Source organism: Anabrus simplex, chromosome 7 (genome assembly GCF_040414725.1).
Source record: "Anabrus simplex isolate iqAnaSimp1 chromosome 7, ASM4041472v1, whole genome shotgun sequence".
Taxonomy (NCBI): domain Eukaryota; kingdom Metazoa; phylum Arthropoda; class Insecta; order Orthoptera; family Tettigoniidae; genus Anabrus; species Anabrus simplex.
Genome location: NC_090271.1, coordinates 213,747,407 through 213,761,000, shown reverse-complemented (window position 1 = coordinate 213,761,000; position 13,594 = coordinate 213,747,407). Strand labels below are relative to the sequence as shown.

Here is a 13,594-nt window from a genome sequence, read left to right as displayed (position 1 = left end):
AAAGGGTCTCCCATGGCCAGGCCTTTCTGTTTGTATATTTTATTGTTGAAAGTGAAATAGTTGTTTTGTAAGACGAAGTTTAGTACTTTTAAGAATTCTTCTATTTCTATTTTGCTTAAATTGCTATGTTTGGAAAGATTGTTTTTTTATTATTTCTATAGTTTTTTTAGCGGGAATGTTTGAATACATGTTAATGACGTCGAAAGAGCACAATGTGTGATTAGGTTTTAAGTTAAAGTTTTTGAGAGTTTCACATAGTTCTATTGAATTTTTGGGGTGTTTGTTATGGAATTTGAAATGTTTTTTGAGAAATTTCTGGAGGAATTGTGAAGTTTTATATGTCTGGCTATTTTGGCTGTTTATGATCGGTCGAATGGGAACGTCCTTTTTATGTACTTTCGGTAGTGATCTGACGGTGGGTACTTTGGGGTTCATATTAATGAGACATTGGTATTCATGTTCATTAAATAAAAATGAAGAGTTTTTTAAAAGTGTTTTTAGATTACGTTGAGTTTTTGTAGTGGGATCCTTTGAGATTATTGTGTAGGTCTCATTAGAGAAGAACTCCTCTGTTTTATGAATGTAATCCTGTTTTTTCATTAAGACTACAGTATTGCCTTTGTCGGCTTTAGTTACTATTATGTTATTAGTGTCCACTTTTTTTCTTAATTCTTGGATCTGTTTTAGTGAGGACGAGTTATTTTTGTTAGAAATTTCTTTTACAAGGGCAGGTAATTTCTTTTCAATTTTGTATTTTATGTCGTTTTGTTTGTCTGTTGGAATTTGTTTATTTATGTTTGCTTCAGCTTCGGCTATGGTAGTGATTATATCTTCTGCTTTATGTGGGTTGGGCCAATTATGTTTTAAGCCTTGGGTGAATAAATGTGTTTCTTTATCTGTGAAGGTAACGTCAGATTAATTGTAGTTGGAATAATGTTCCAAGGAGAGGGGGATATTTTTATGTTACTGTTCCGGTTTATTGAATTTTGCTTTTTCTTCTTTTAAATGTGTTAATTTACGGTTTAGGGTTTCTTGTTTTTTGTTCAATGTAATCTGTATTTTATATGTAATGTGTTGTTGATAAGAATACCATTCTAGCGGTGACAACGATTGTGCGATAATCAAATGTTTGCGATAAATTTGTGTATTTAATAAAGATTTCTTTCTATACAACAGTTTTATCTCATTTTTGAGCCAAATGTTGTTGATTTTGTTTCGAATATCTTTAGATCTATGTTTCGGAATGTTTTTCCTTTGAGTCGATTTTAGAAATTTCGGCACTAGATCGGATCTCACACATTCTTTTAGGAATTGAATATCTTTTGAGATCTTGCTAATTTTTGTTTTAAGGTTTAGATACTTGTTTTTATTAGCCTGGTTGGCTTTATTATTACAAGTGATGAAAATCATTTTTCGTCCGTATTGAAAGTTTCATAAACTTTATATAGGAAAATATCTTTTGTTTATTTCCACCTATTCAATACAATATAAGATGTCGGTATTTAAGTTAAAACATTTTTCAGATATGAGACATGTTTCGCCTCCTACTGTGAGGCATCTTCAGTCATTATCAAAAAACCTTATTATTTTACCAGACATCTGGTTAAAGATATTCTAAAATGTGTTTGATGATTATAAGAGAGGTAAGATTTACATTTGTTATAAACATGTTCATGAAGTAACTAAAAATCTAATATAATGAAGAAAAACATATGTAGTTCTTTGTTGAGTAGGACTTCGTTTGATTGTACTATAGAAAAAAAAAAAGAAAAAAAAAAAGGTGGCTTGAAGCCGTAGTCATTAATAGATGTCAAATACATAGTGGAAGGCATATAAAATCAGTTCAATGAGAATATACATTACATTCAAATGATACTAAAAACTGGTGGATTCTTAGGTAGTACATATAAAATGTTCATGAAGTAACTAAAAATCTAATATAATGAAGAAAAACATATGTAGTTCTTTGTTGAATTGTTTATAACAAATGTAAATCTTACCTCTCTTATAATCATCGAACACATTTTAGAATATCTTTAACCAGATGTCTGGTAAAATAATAAGGTTTTTTGATAATGACTGAAGAAGCCTCACAGTAGGAGGCGAAACATGTCTCATATCTGAAAAATGTTTTAACTTAAATACCGACATCTTATATTGTATTGAATAGGTGGAAATAAACAAAAGATATTTTCCTATATAAAGTTTATTAAACTTTCAATACGGACGAAAAATGATTTTCATCACTTGTAACATATTACTTAGTCGAGCAGCTCTTCTTCTTTCTCTCAATTCCTCCCAACCCAAACTTTGCAACATTTTTGTAACACTACTCTTTTGTCGGAAATCACCCAGAACAAATCGAGCTGTTTTTCTTTGAATTTTTTCCAGTTCTTGAATCAGGTAATCCTGGTGAGGGTCCCATACAATGGAACCATACTCTAGTTGGGGTCTTACCAGAGACTTACTGTGTTATGGCATGGATTAAAGTCATTTTTTTGAAAACATCCTTAATTGACTTCTGTTTATGAATGTTGCATCATTACTTTGCAGAAATGTCATGCGATTGCTTGCAGAGCAGGGTGTCAGTGGGAGTTGCCTCTGGTTGTTCTACATAGTGTAGTGCCACCTCCAACGTAGTGAGACCCTCACTCTGAGACATATTTAGCATCGTCTCTACTAAAACTTCTTCCTCGATATCTTCTGTTGGTTTATTCAACATTTCAATGATTGATGAGCCTGCAAGTTCATACAGTTCATTACTCTCCATCCATTTCGTAACTTCAATTTCATTAGCATCTTTACATTTGGGTTTTTGTGAGATTAGATCTGAGAAGTTTAGTATGTTGTCATCATTGCTGTCATTGGAGTTACTGTCAGCAGACACAGCACTTCCTAAAATCTTCTTCCATGATTTTGTTAAGTGTATCTGGCTTCACTTCATCTCATCATTCTGTTAACCAATACACTATGTCCCTCATAGTTATCTGTTTGAGGAAGTTTGTGATGTTTTCCTCACGTTCCGTTGCTTCCAAAACACTTCGATCCAAAGGTTGTACCAAACTTACTACATTCGGGGGCAAAAATAAAGCACGAATTCCATCATATACTAGTTCTTGTTCATCTGGATGTGACCCTGCATTGTCCACCAATAAAACTGCTTTTACAGGCAGATGTTTCATCTCAAATATGTTTTAGTTTCAAGCACGACAACAAACATACACGTGATCTCAGTAGAGGGAAGGCATAGTATGATGACATAGCGGGAATAAGCAGGGAATGAAATGCTGTAGAAAACTAGTTTTAAATCTCCCAAAGAAAAATGAAAATAATGCTTGAATTTGACAGAGCCTCAGATTTCTGAGGCTCGGGTTTGCGAGACTTTGCTGTAGTAGTCATCGTAGTCAAGCCCCTTAGTCGAATGGTCAGCATTAGGGCTTTGGTTAACAGGGCCCCAGGTTCAATTCCCAGCTAGTCCAAGCATTTTAACTGTGTATTGTTAATTCTTCTGGTTTGGGGACTGGATGTCTGTGTTCATCTTAATACATTTGTCTTCATCTCTACACACCACCACACAACCAGCCACCGCAGCAAAACACAATAGTGAAGACATCCTTCCAACACAGTGTTGACTCCAGGAAGGATATCTGGATGTAAAACTGCACTAAATCCACACTGAGGAAAAGTTATTTTGTTTTTTAATTTCTGGGGATTCAAAGTATTTTTAAGATATGGTATGATATCCAGTTAGATTTTTACACACTCTTTTCAAATTATGTTTCAAGTAATATGTAATAAGTTTGGTACAACCTTTGGATCAGGGCATTTTGGAAGCAATAGAACGTGAAGAAAACATCACAAACTTCCTCAAACAGATAACCATGAGGGACATAGTGTATTGGTTATATTTCCTTACATGTCCCAGATTTTGGCCATTTTAATACAGCAACCGTATACTATATAGAATACCCAAATACAAAATTTAAAGAACAAAATGCATTAATTGGGTTCTACAGTACATTCTTATTTTAGATGCTTTAAAACAAATAATGCTTGAACGTACTTATCACTCCAGGGTCCATTCCATTCCGTTTCGTTTCCCCAGGGATTTCTTAACCTAATGAGTGGTATTTTTCCAGTCCTTCCAGGTGTGGAGATGTCAATATATTTGACCCTTGTGATGCTGTATGCATGTCCTTTCACCAGCCCTTCAGGAGTCTGAGCTTCAAGAACACTTGGATCTGGCTGAAATAAATATGAACAATGTGAGAAACAAACTTTATTAATACATAAAATATGGGAAGTAAATTGCAGAGTCTGGCAAATGGACATGTCCTCATTTGTAATATTTGGTTAAGTGTCTTTATTCTATCAAACTTCTAATATTTTACACATGGTAAACACATATTTTAACCTCTTAGCATAAAAGCCTGAGTATACTCTGTATTTTATATATTTATATACAATAAAAACCTGAGTATACTCGGGAATGTCGCTCACTGATCAGTACCTAATTTAAAGGCCTGAATATAATCGTTTCTTGTTGTTTTTCAGTATTTTGCCAGATATTTATAAAATTATTAACTCAGGTTCCTATTTTTGCCAAAAGAAGTCTATGACTCAACCGTAATGGATGTCGGCGACTCAGGCAGCTTGTTTTCGCAGCCTTTCTGTATTTATTGCTATCTAAGTGCACTTCATGTGTTAGGTGAAATTAAATGAAATGGCATATGGCTTTCAATGCTGGGAGTGTCCGAAGACAAGTTCGGCTCGCCAGATGCAGGTCTTTTGATTTCACGCCCTTAGGCGACCTGCGCGTCGTGATGAGGATGAAATGATGATGAAGACGACACATACACCCAGCCCCTGTGCCAGCAAACATAAACCAGTTATGGTTAAAATTCCCGACCTTGACGGCAATCGAACCCGGGACCCCTGTGACCAAAGGCCAGCACGCTAACCATTTAGCCCTGTAGCCGGACATCTGATAGGTAAAAATGGAGAGTAAAGAAGAGTTTGGCATTGAGTTTAGCGAGTCTGAGTTCTGTATGCGCGATACTAGAGGGAAGAAGGCACGAATGCAATCCAGGTACATGTGTAAGGAGTGCGATGTAGCATTGTGTGTTGATCCTGGTTTTAGGACATTTCACACAGCCACAAACATTTATGAACAATGTCTTTCTTGTACAGTTTTGAGTGTATGTTTTCTTACTTGCCATCTGTTTAGTGCTGTGTTATTTATTTTACATGCAAGTTAAAAGAACCCATAAAATATCATGAGTATACTCAGGATTTTAAAACAGGAACTTTTTAGCGGCTTATATTTCACTGTTAAGTTTGCAAAATTTACTTTCATTGTTACCAATGTCACTGTTTCTCAATAAAGAGTCCATTTTAACAATAAAAAATTAGATAAAAAAGAATTACAATTTTGTTATTAATTGCTATGCTAACAGGTTAAAATCATTTTCGTAAGAAAAGGTAATGAAACCCTATAACACAGAATATTTACTATTAGGGTATGGTAAGATAATGTGCTACGGCTATGGAGCCAAGCTCTGAATTCAGGAGGGAAGTGAGCTCCAACACCACCATCGGCTGTCCTGAATGGTTTTCTGTAGTTTCCCACTTTCACTTCCAGGCAAATGCTTGGGACAATTCCCATTCATAGGCCACAGATGGTGGTCCCAGTCTAGAAAGCCTAGAATAACGGCCGAGGGGATTCGTCGTGCTGACCACATGGCACTTCTTAGTCTACAGGCCTTCGGGCTGAGCACCGGTCACTTTGTAGGCCATGGCCCTTCGGGGCTGTTGCACCATGGGGGGGGGGGGGGGGGGGGGGGCATTGTACCACATGTCCGTTAAGAGAATGATTAAGCGATCTAGTACAGCCAGATAATCCGAGCCTGGCAAAGTCATCACGAAATAAATATACCTAAATAATCTATAGTTAGATGTACATAGTTGGAGTTGAGAAGCAGATCATCTATGAATAAATACTGGAAGGCTACGTTAATTTTATACATGATGAAGTGGTGTTGAATATGTGGGATACAGGAAAATATGCACATTGAGGACAGAATTGAGTCTTCGAGAAATGAATTGCTGGGATGAAATGGAATTATGAATCAGTTGCAATGGTATCTTCTTCTTCTTTTTTTTTTTTTTTACTTTGCACCGACACAGATAGGTCTTATGGCGACGATGGGATAGGAATGGCCTAGGAGTGTATAAAATGTTAGTTATGAGCATGTGCAGCAGATAATGTTGTTGTACAGGACAGCCATCATAATGTCCAGCTCCATGGCTAAATGGTTAGCATGCTGGCCTTTGGTCACAGGGGTCCTGGGTTCGATTCCCGGCAGGGTCGGGAATTTTAACCATAATTGGTTAATTTCGCTGGCACGGGGGGCTGGGTGTATGTGTCGTCTTCATCATCATTACTTCATCCTCATCATGACGCGCAGGTCTCCTATGGGAGTCGAATCAAAAGACCTGCATCTGGCGAGCCAAACTTGTCCTCAGACACTCTCGGCACTAACAGCCATACGCCATTTCATTTTTTTTTCCATCATAGTTTTGTGTTAGACTGCATTGTTAATAATGTTTATGATGAAGTAGTACTTACTTTTACTTATCCGGCGCTACAGCCCTGTGTGAGCCTTGGCCTCTTCTACGATTGTCCGCCATCTACTTCGATCCTGAGCGGCTGGTCTCCATGGACGGATGTTCATTGCCCTCAGGTCGGTTTCAACTTCATCGCTCCATCTATTACAGGGCTTTCCTTGCTGCCGTCTTTTATCTATTCGGGATTTAACTGCTTTTCTTGGCATTTGATCTTCCTCCATTCTTTCCACATGGCCAAGCCATTGTAGTCTCTGTGCCTTAATAAATCTAACTATATCCTCCTGGTCTATTATGCTCTGTATTTCAGCATCCTTATCCTCCAACCATTCTGGTCTTGAATTGGGCCATATATTCATCTAATAATCTTTCTTTCAAATATTCTTAATTTATATGCATCATTAATAAAAGGTTCCAGGCTTCTGAGCCATACGTCACTACAGATCTAACAAGGGTCTTATATATTTTGAGTTTTTTAGTTTTGAACAATAGACGAGATTTAAATAATGTAAGATTTGCATAATGGGCCCTGTTTCCAGCTATTATTCTATGATGTATCTCCTCACTTATTCTATTATTGTTTGTCAACATGGTTCCTAAATACTCAAAACTTCGTAAATTCTCAAAACTATGCCCATTTATTGTCAAATTATCTTGACTTCTTCTGCCCTCTATAACAGTCACATGCATATATTTGGATTTACTGTCATTCACCTCCAATCCCATCTGTTTCCCTGCTTCCTCCATTTCAAGAAACATTTCCTTCAAACATCTATCATTCCTGGCCATTAACACTACATCATCTGCATACACACAAATTTGTTTAGATTTATATACAATATTTCCTGTATCCATTATTTTTTCAAGGACTTGGTTAATTGCCAGATTAAACAAAGTAGCTGAGAGTGCATCACCTTGCCTGACTCCTGTATTAAGAGCAAACTCATTTCCAATTCTCCCATCCACCATCACCTTTGCCCTTACTTCTCCCAAAGTGATTCTGAACATCCTAATCAGTTTCTGTGGTATTCCTATTGTCTCCATATATCCATATAGCTTATCCTTGTATATACTGTCAAATGCTTGTCTAAAATCTACAAACAACATATGTAGATCTATATTATGCTCATAGCAGTTTTCCATCATTTGACGTACAACGAATATTTGATCTACTGTGCTCCTATTTCGCCTGAAGCCACATTGTGCTTCATCCAATCTCTCTTCAGCATAGAGAGTCGGATATTGTAATAGGATATTTGAAAATACTTTATAGATGATATTCAGTAGTGTAATTCCCCTATAATTAGTGCATTCATATTTATTTCCCTTCATATATATTGGGAAAATTATTCCTGTATTCCACTCATCAGGTATCCGTTCTTCCTCCCAAATCTTAATAATCAGTTCATGTATCTCTTGTAGCATTTCTTTGCTACAATTTTTAATCAATTCACTTGTTATTCCGTCTTCTCCTGCTGCTTTATGGTTATTTAATTTTGCAATAGTATTTTCTACATCTTTCAATGTGGGGGCATTTATCCATTGTTCTGGCCCAATCTGCTCCATATGCCTTTCACTTTCTTCTACCCCTTCTCTTTCCTTTTTAAGGAGCTCTCGGAAGTATTTGGTCCATCTTTCACTTATTTCCTCTTCATTCTGTAGTAGCTTACCTTCTTTATTCTTACAGCCATTCAATCTTGACTTATACCCCTTCCTGAAATAATTAATTTCATTATAGAATTCCTTTGTCATCTTCTGTAACCTTTGTGTCTCTATACTCTATAGTTTCTTCTTAAGCATCTCTCTTTTCTTCCTCTTACAGATGTTATTAGCTTCACGTCTACATTTTTCATACTTTTTCCTATTTGACCTTGTATTTCTCTAACATTTTTGCTCTTGCTGCATTCTTCCTTTCAATCGCTTCATCACACTCTGTATCAAACCAAATATTTCTTTTCTTTTTAGCTATACCCAGTGTTTCTTGTGCCGCATTTTGTATGCACCTTTGAACTTTTCCCCGCCTTTCCTCTATTCCAGATGCTTGTCCAATCGTCTGTAAAGTATTGTTCATTTTTGACTGGAATTCTTGTTTTCCTTCTGGTTGTTGTAGTTTTTCCAAAGTCCATTTCCTTCTTTCCGTAGGTTGTCTCCTCTGTCCTATTGCCAATTTTTGTCTCACTGTTGCTTTTACTAAATAACGATCAAAATCACAGTTTGGCCCTCTGCATGTCCTTTTGTCAATAATGGATGCCGCATGCCTCGCAGTAACTAGTACATGATCTATTTGATTTACCACTGTGCTTCCTGGCATCTTCCACATTCCTTTATGTATTTTCTTATGATCAAAGCAGGTGCTTTTAATTATAAGACCACTTGTAGTTGCAAACTGTCCCAAATGAAAACCATTCTCATTTCATTCTTCATGTAGTGTATATTTCCCTGCTACTGGTCTCATAAACTCTTCCTTTCTCACTTTGGCATTAAAATCTCCTAAAATAATAATCATGTCATATCTTGGTCCCTCTTCAACGGTTTGTACTAACTCATCATAAAATTGTTCCTTCCTTTCCTCATCCACATCTTCAAATGGTGCATGTGCTGATATAACAGTTATGTTCCTAAACTTCCCCTTAATCCGAAGCTTACATATTCTATCTGAGATAGGTTCAAATCCTATTACACTCTTGTTCAGTTTCCCATTTACTATAAATCCCATACAGAACTGCCCTGTTCTTTCTTCCGGCCCACTGTAATAGAGGTTATAATCTTTCTTTTCAATGCCCTTTCCATCTTATTTTATGAATCACTACTAAGTCGTATCCAAATCTTTTTGTTTCATTTACTATTTCTTGCATTTTTCCTGGTTTCAACATTGTTCTTACATTCCACGATGATGAACTAGTACATTACTGAATACCAGATCCACACCAGCAGTCTTGTAAGAATAGAATACCAATCCCCTTGTTTTCAGGAGTTAAATATTTTTCAACGCACATTATATAATTTTTATATTTTCTAATTAAATTTGGAGCAGGGGCGGTTTCTCCATAAGGTTGCAGGTTTGCACTATCCCCATTAATTTTATATGTTTATTTTAGGTAAAGTTTTATCATTTAGATTACTCAACTACTGTATTTTCATTCAACAAGACAAACCTTTCAAGAGCTTGAAAGAGTAAATATTGGCTACAGGAGACTTTACAAACCGATACTCTTAGATGTTCACTGCAGGAACCGAAAAGTTTGCAGCAGAAAGTCAACCTGCGGTAGGATGAAACCTAGGCTGCTAAAGCGGTGTGCGGGGCTGCTACAGGGGTGCTTTTAGGCTGCTAGAGGGGTGCTTCACATTGTTTAAATGGAGGTTTACCAACCTGGCTCCTCCTACGTTACCAACTACTAGCAAAGTCGCTAGAGATCATTGCTGCTCAGTGTGAGAGTCTGTTACAGAACAGGGATGCCATCTAGCAACATTGGATGGAAGTTCATCTGCTAGATAATTAACTAATGGCTTTAAATTTGAAAATAAAAACCGCCATTTCTTTCAGTATAGCCTTGATCTTTGTTATGTGCATACAAGCGAAGTAGATTATTGATTTCATTGTGTAAACATTCACATCATTGTGTGTGTTTTTATTATTGTACATTTTTATCAGTTTGTAGTATTTGGCCAGATCATGAATTCAGTGCAGTCTTTAATGTCTAGGCCATTTCCGCAATGGACTACCAAAGAAAAATCCGAGGTGAAACGAATGGGTAGGCCCACGCCAAACATTCACATAATGCACACGATCAAGACAAAAATAGAATGTTCAAAAGGAACTTCAATCCTGAGATTACAAGAAACATGATTGGTTATGTGGGTGTGAGGTCAGTAATGCTTTATACTGTTTTCCATGCATACTTTTCAGAGGGGAAGATAAATGGATAAAGCAAGGTATGAGGGACATACAACATCTTCACAATTGTGTTAAAAACACGAAGCATCTCATATGAAGAACTCAATAAGTTTAGCCATGTATGGAAATGTTAATATAGCTGCACAGATGGATACTGCTTATAGAAGGAACATCCGGCTACATAATGACAGGGTTACGCAAACAGGTATGTCCTGAATATTGTAATAAACTGTGCAAGATTTTGTGCCTCATTTGAGTTAGTGTTGAGGGGCTGTGATGAATCAGGCATATCACAGAATTGTGGTGTTTTTTGCGGTTTGATTAATTTCAGTGCTGAGCTTGATAGTGTTTTGAGAGGCCACTAAGAAAAGGTGATGGTTTTTAAGGGCACCTCTAAAACTATTCAGAATGAAATTCTTCAGTGTATGTTAGAGGTGTGTCAAGAGGAAATAAGCAAAGAAATTAAAGATGCAGAGTTCATGGCCATCATAGCTGATTAAACTAGTGATGTTGCATCAATATTTCAGATGGTTATTATCTATAGGTATCTAGTAAATAATAAACCTGTAGGAAGATTTTTGAAGTTTCATTCGACCTGTTGGTCATGATTCAGAATCACTGGCTGCGGCCATAATGTCTGAACTTGATTCTCATCTCCAAGGATGCCCAAATTAACTTGTAGCACAGACTTATGATGGTGCATCTGTCATGGGAGGCACAAAACGTGGTGTCCAGGCCATTGTCAAAGAAAGGTATCCTGTTGCTTCTTACGTACATTGCCATGTTCATCAACTTGATTATGTTGAATGCAGCATCAATAAACAGAAATGTGCAGATATTTTTGCAAACCTTCAAGGACTCAGCAACTTTTTTCAAATTTTCCTCAAAGAACTGCCATTCTTTATGAAGTTGTGCAAACGCTTGCCGCGTTCGGTTCTGACAGTGGAATTTTCATTCCAGGACTGTTAATACTGTTTTTGAACACAGGGAAGACCTGACTGAATGCATAAAAGTTATTCAAAGGAGATGCCAGATCAGTAACAACACACTTGTTCAAGCTTCTGGATAAATAGGGACTTTGAAAGATGACAATTTTATATATTGGCTCTCTTTCTTTTACAAGATAATACATCATGTAGACATTTTGTACAATCAACTGCAGAAGCATGATTGTAATCCACCTCTTGTTCTGGCTCAGCTAAGGCATTTGATAGAGAAATACAAAAAGTTAGAAACAGGGTGGAAGATGAGCAGCCACAGTAACATTCAGAAAAGAGGAGAAGAACTGAAGAGTACTGTGTGAAAAGGGGAGGCATTTGAAGTGTGTGATGTTATTCTAAGGGAAGTCAATGACAGGTTTAGCTTCATGGGACACCTTGTAGCTGCAACTTTGTTTCACTCCAAAAAAAATTCTAAATATGATGGCAAGTTCTCAGAAGAGTCTCTTAAAGTTGCAGTAAAATCCTATCCATTCATTAATGAGAGCAAACTTCGCATGTTACCGTCTGTAATCTACACTAGAGAGGAGTACCAAAATATGTCTAGTGCTATGTGTCTAATGGACTTCATTACAGACAATAATTTGTTTTCTACATTTAGTGAAAGTGTCAAATTTTTAAAAGTGCTGTTAACCATTCCGATGTCTATTGCAGAAGCAGAAGGATGTTTCTTCACTCCGAATAGAGTAAAAACATTTCTGAGGAACACAATGTCACAAGACAGGATGTCAGCTCTGGCAATGCTTTCAATAGAGTGAGAATTTGTAATGAGAATCAGTGATTGATAAGTTTACTGGGTGTAAGGAGAGGAGGGCAGATTTCCTGTATAAGTAGGCAAGTTATGACTTTTTATTTATTTATTTGTAGATGTTTAATTTTGAAACCAGATACATTACAAAAGGAATTTTTTTCAATATCAGAATTAGGCTACCTGAAAGTGTTTCATTTCAATATGGTAAAAGAGCTTTTAAATGAAAAAAATGTCAATGGGTTGTAGTAATATTCTTGAAAATAGATATGTAAAATGTTTGTTTTATTTTTAATAATAAAAAGTATTGATGTATCTGGATTTGAAAATTAGCCTGTAATCATATTTCATCTTTGGTAAATATTGTGCACCACTGAACTTTTAAACCACCAGCTGCCACTGATTTGGAACAATACTCCATTAAAATTTACCAGGCATTATTATTGTATCTCTTAGTAATACCTTATCCTACATTACAAATGATAACTAAGCATCTTTCGAAATGAAATCCTACGAATGATATACCCTACAACCAATCTGATACCTCAATGACTTGAAGAGGATTTTCATCTTTTGTACTGAGTCAAACAGTGCCCAAGGAAGAACCCAAGAGCATCAGTGATGAAGAAACATATTAGGTCATAAAAGGGTATAGTAGATGTACAAACCTCTATTGAGCATCCCATTAACGATGCACGTTCGTACGCTTTCAGCATAATTTTGTACAGATTAGGTGGTGCCTGGTTGAGTTCATACATTTCTGTAACACCACCAGTGAAATCCTCCATGGCTTCACATGTTGTGCCACCTTTCAAGGCCTCATATGAACCATGTAATCTGGAAATAAAGACAGATACTATTAGTCATACTATAACCACACTTTTATAAGAGATACCGTAATGTAGAAAGAATAGAGCAAAGATGGTTTGAATTCTGTCGAAGTTCTAATGTACACAGTCCTGTCATGACACCCTCTTATCTTTCCAGTTTTGTGCAGGCATAGTCTGTTGGGAAAGTTATGGAATAGAGAGCAGTGCATTCAGATTGATGTTTTGAACCTGGAGAAAGCATAAATGCTTGCCAATATGTCTAAACACTTCACATGTACCCTGCAATAAATGCCCTTGAAAGATTGTCCTTCAGCATTTCACCATGCTGAGGCCATTAAGAGATGGGATGTTCTGTTGCATTCTGCCTACATTCCCCTCACAACACACTCTGATTATCATATTTTTGGTTTTTTAAATGAACATACACAAAGCAGAGCATCATTGTCTGTAGGTTGGTGAAACAGAATTCTACCGAATGTTTTCAAGCTTGCAAAACAAT

The 13,594-nt window shown here is 36.5% G+C and overlaps 1 protein-coding gene across 7 annotated transcripts in view; it reads right to left on the bottom strand.

Annotated features, from left to right (window-relative positions):
- The window catches only part of LOC136877476 (calpain-B), a 653,760-nt gene that overhangs the window by 128,190 nt on the left and 511,976 nt on the right, over nt 1-13,594 (bottom strand). For all 7 annotated transcript variants that reach the window (XM_067151546.2, XM_067151550.2, XM_067151547.2 and 4 more), the window contains 2 exons: nt 12,934-13,102; nt 4,064-4,245 (listed from right to left, as the gene is read on the bottom strand). In XM_067151546.2, the coding sequence (XP_067007647.2) occupies nt 4,064-4,245; nt 12,934-13,102 (351 nt within the window). The remainder of the gene's footprint in view (nt 1-4,063; nt 4,246-12,933; nt 13,103-13,594) is intronic.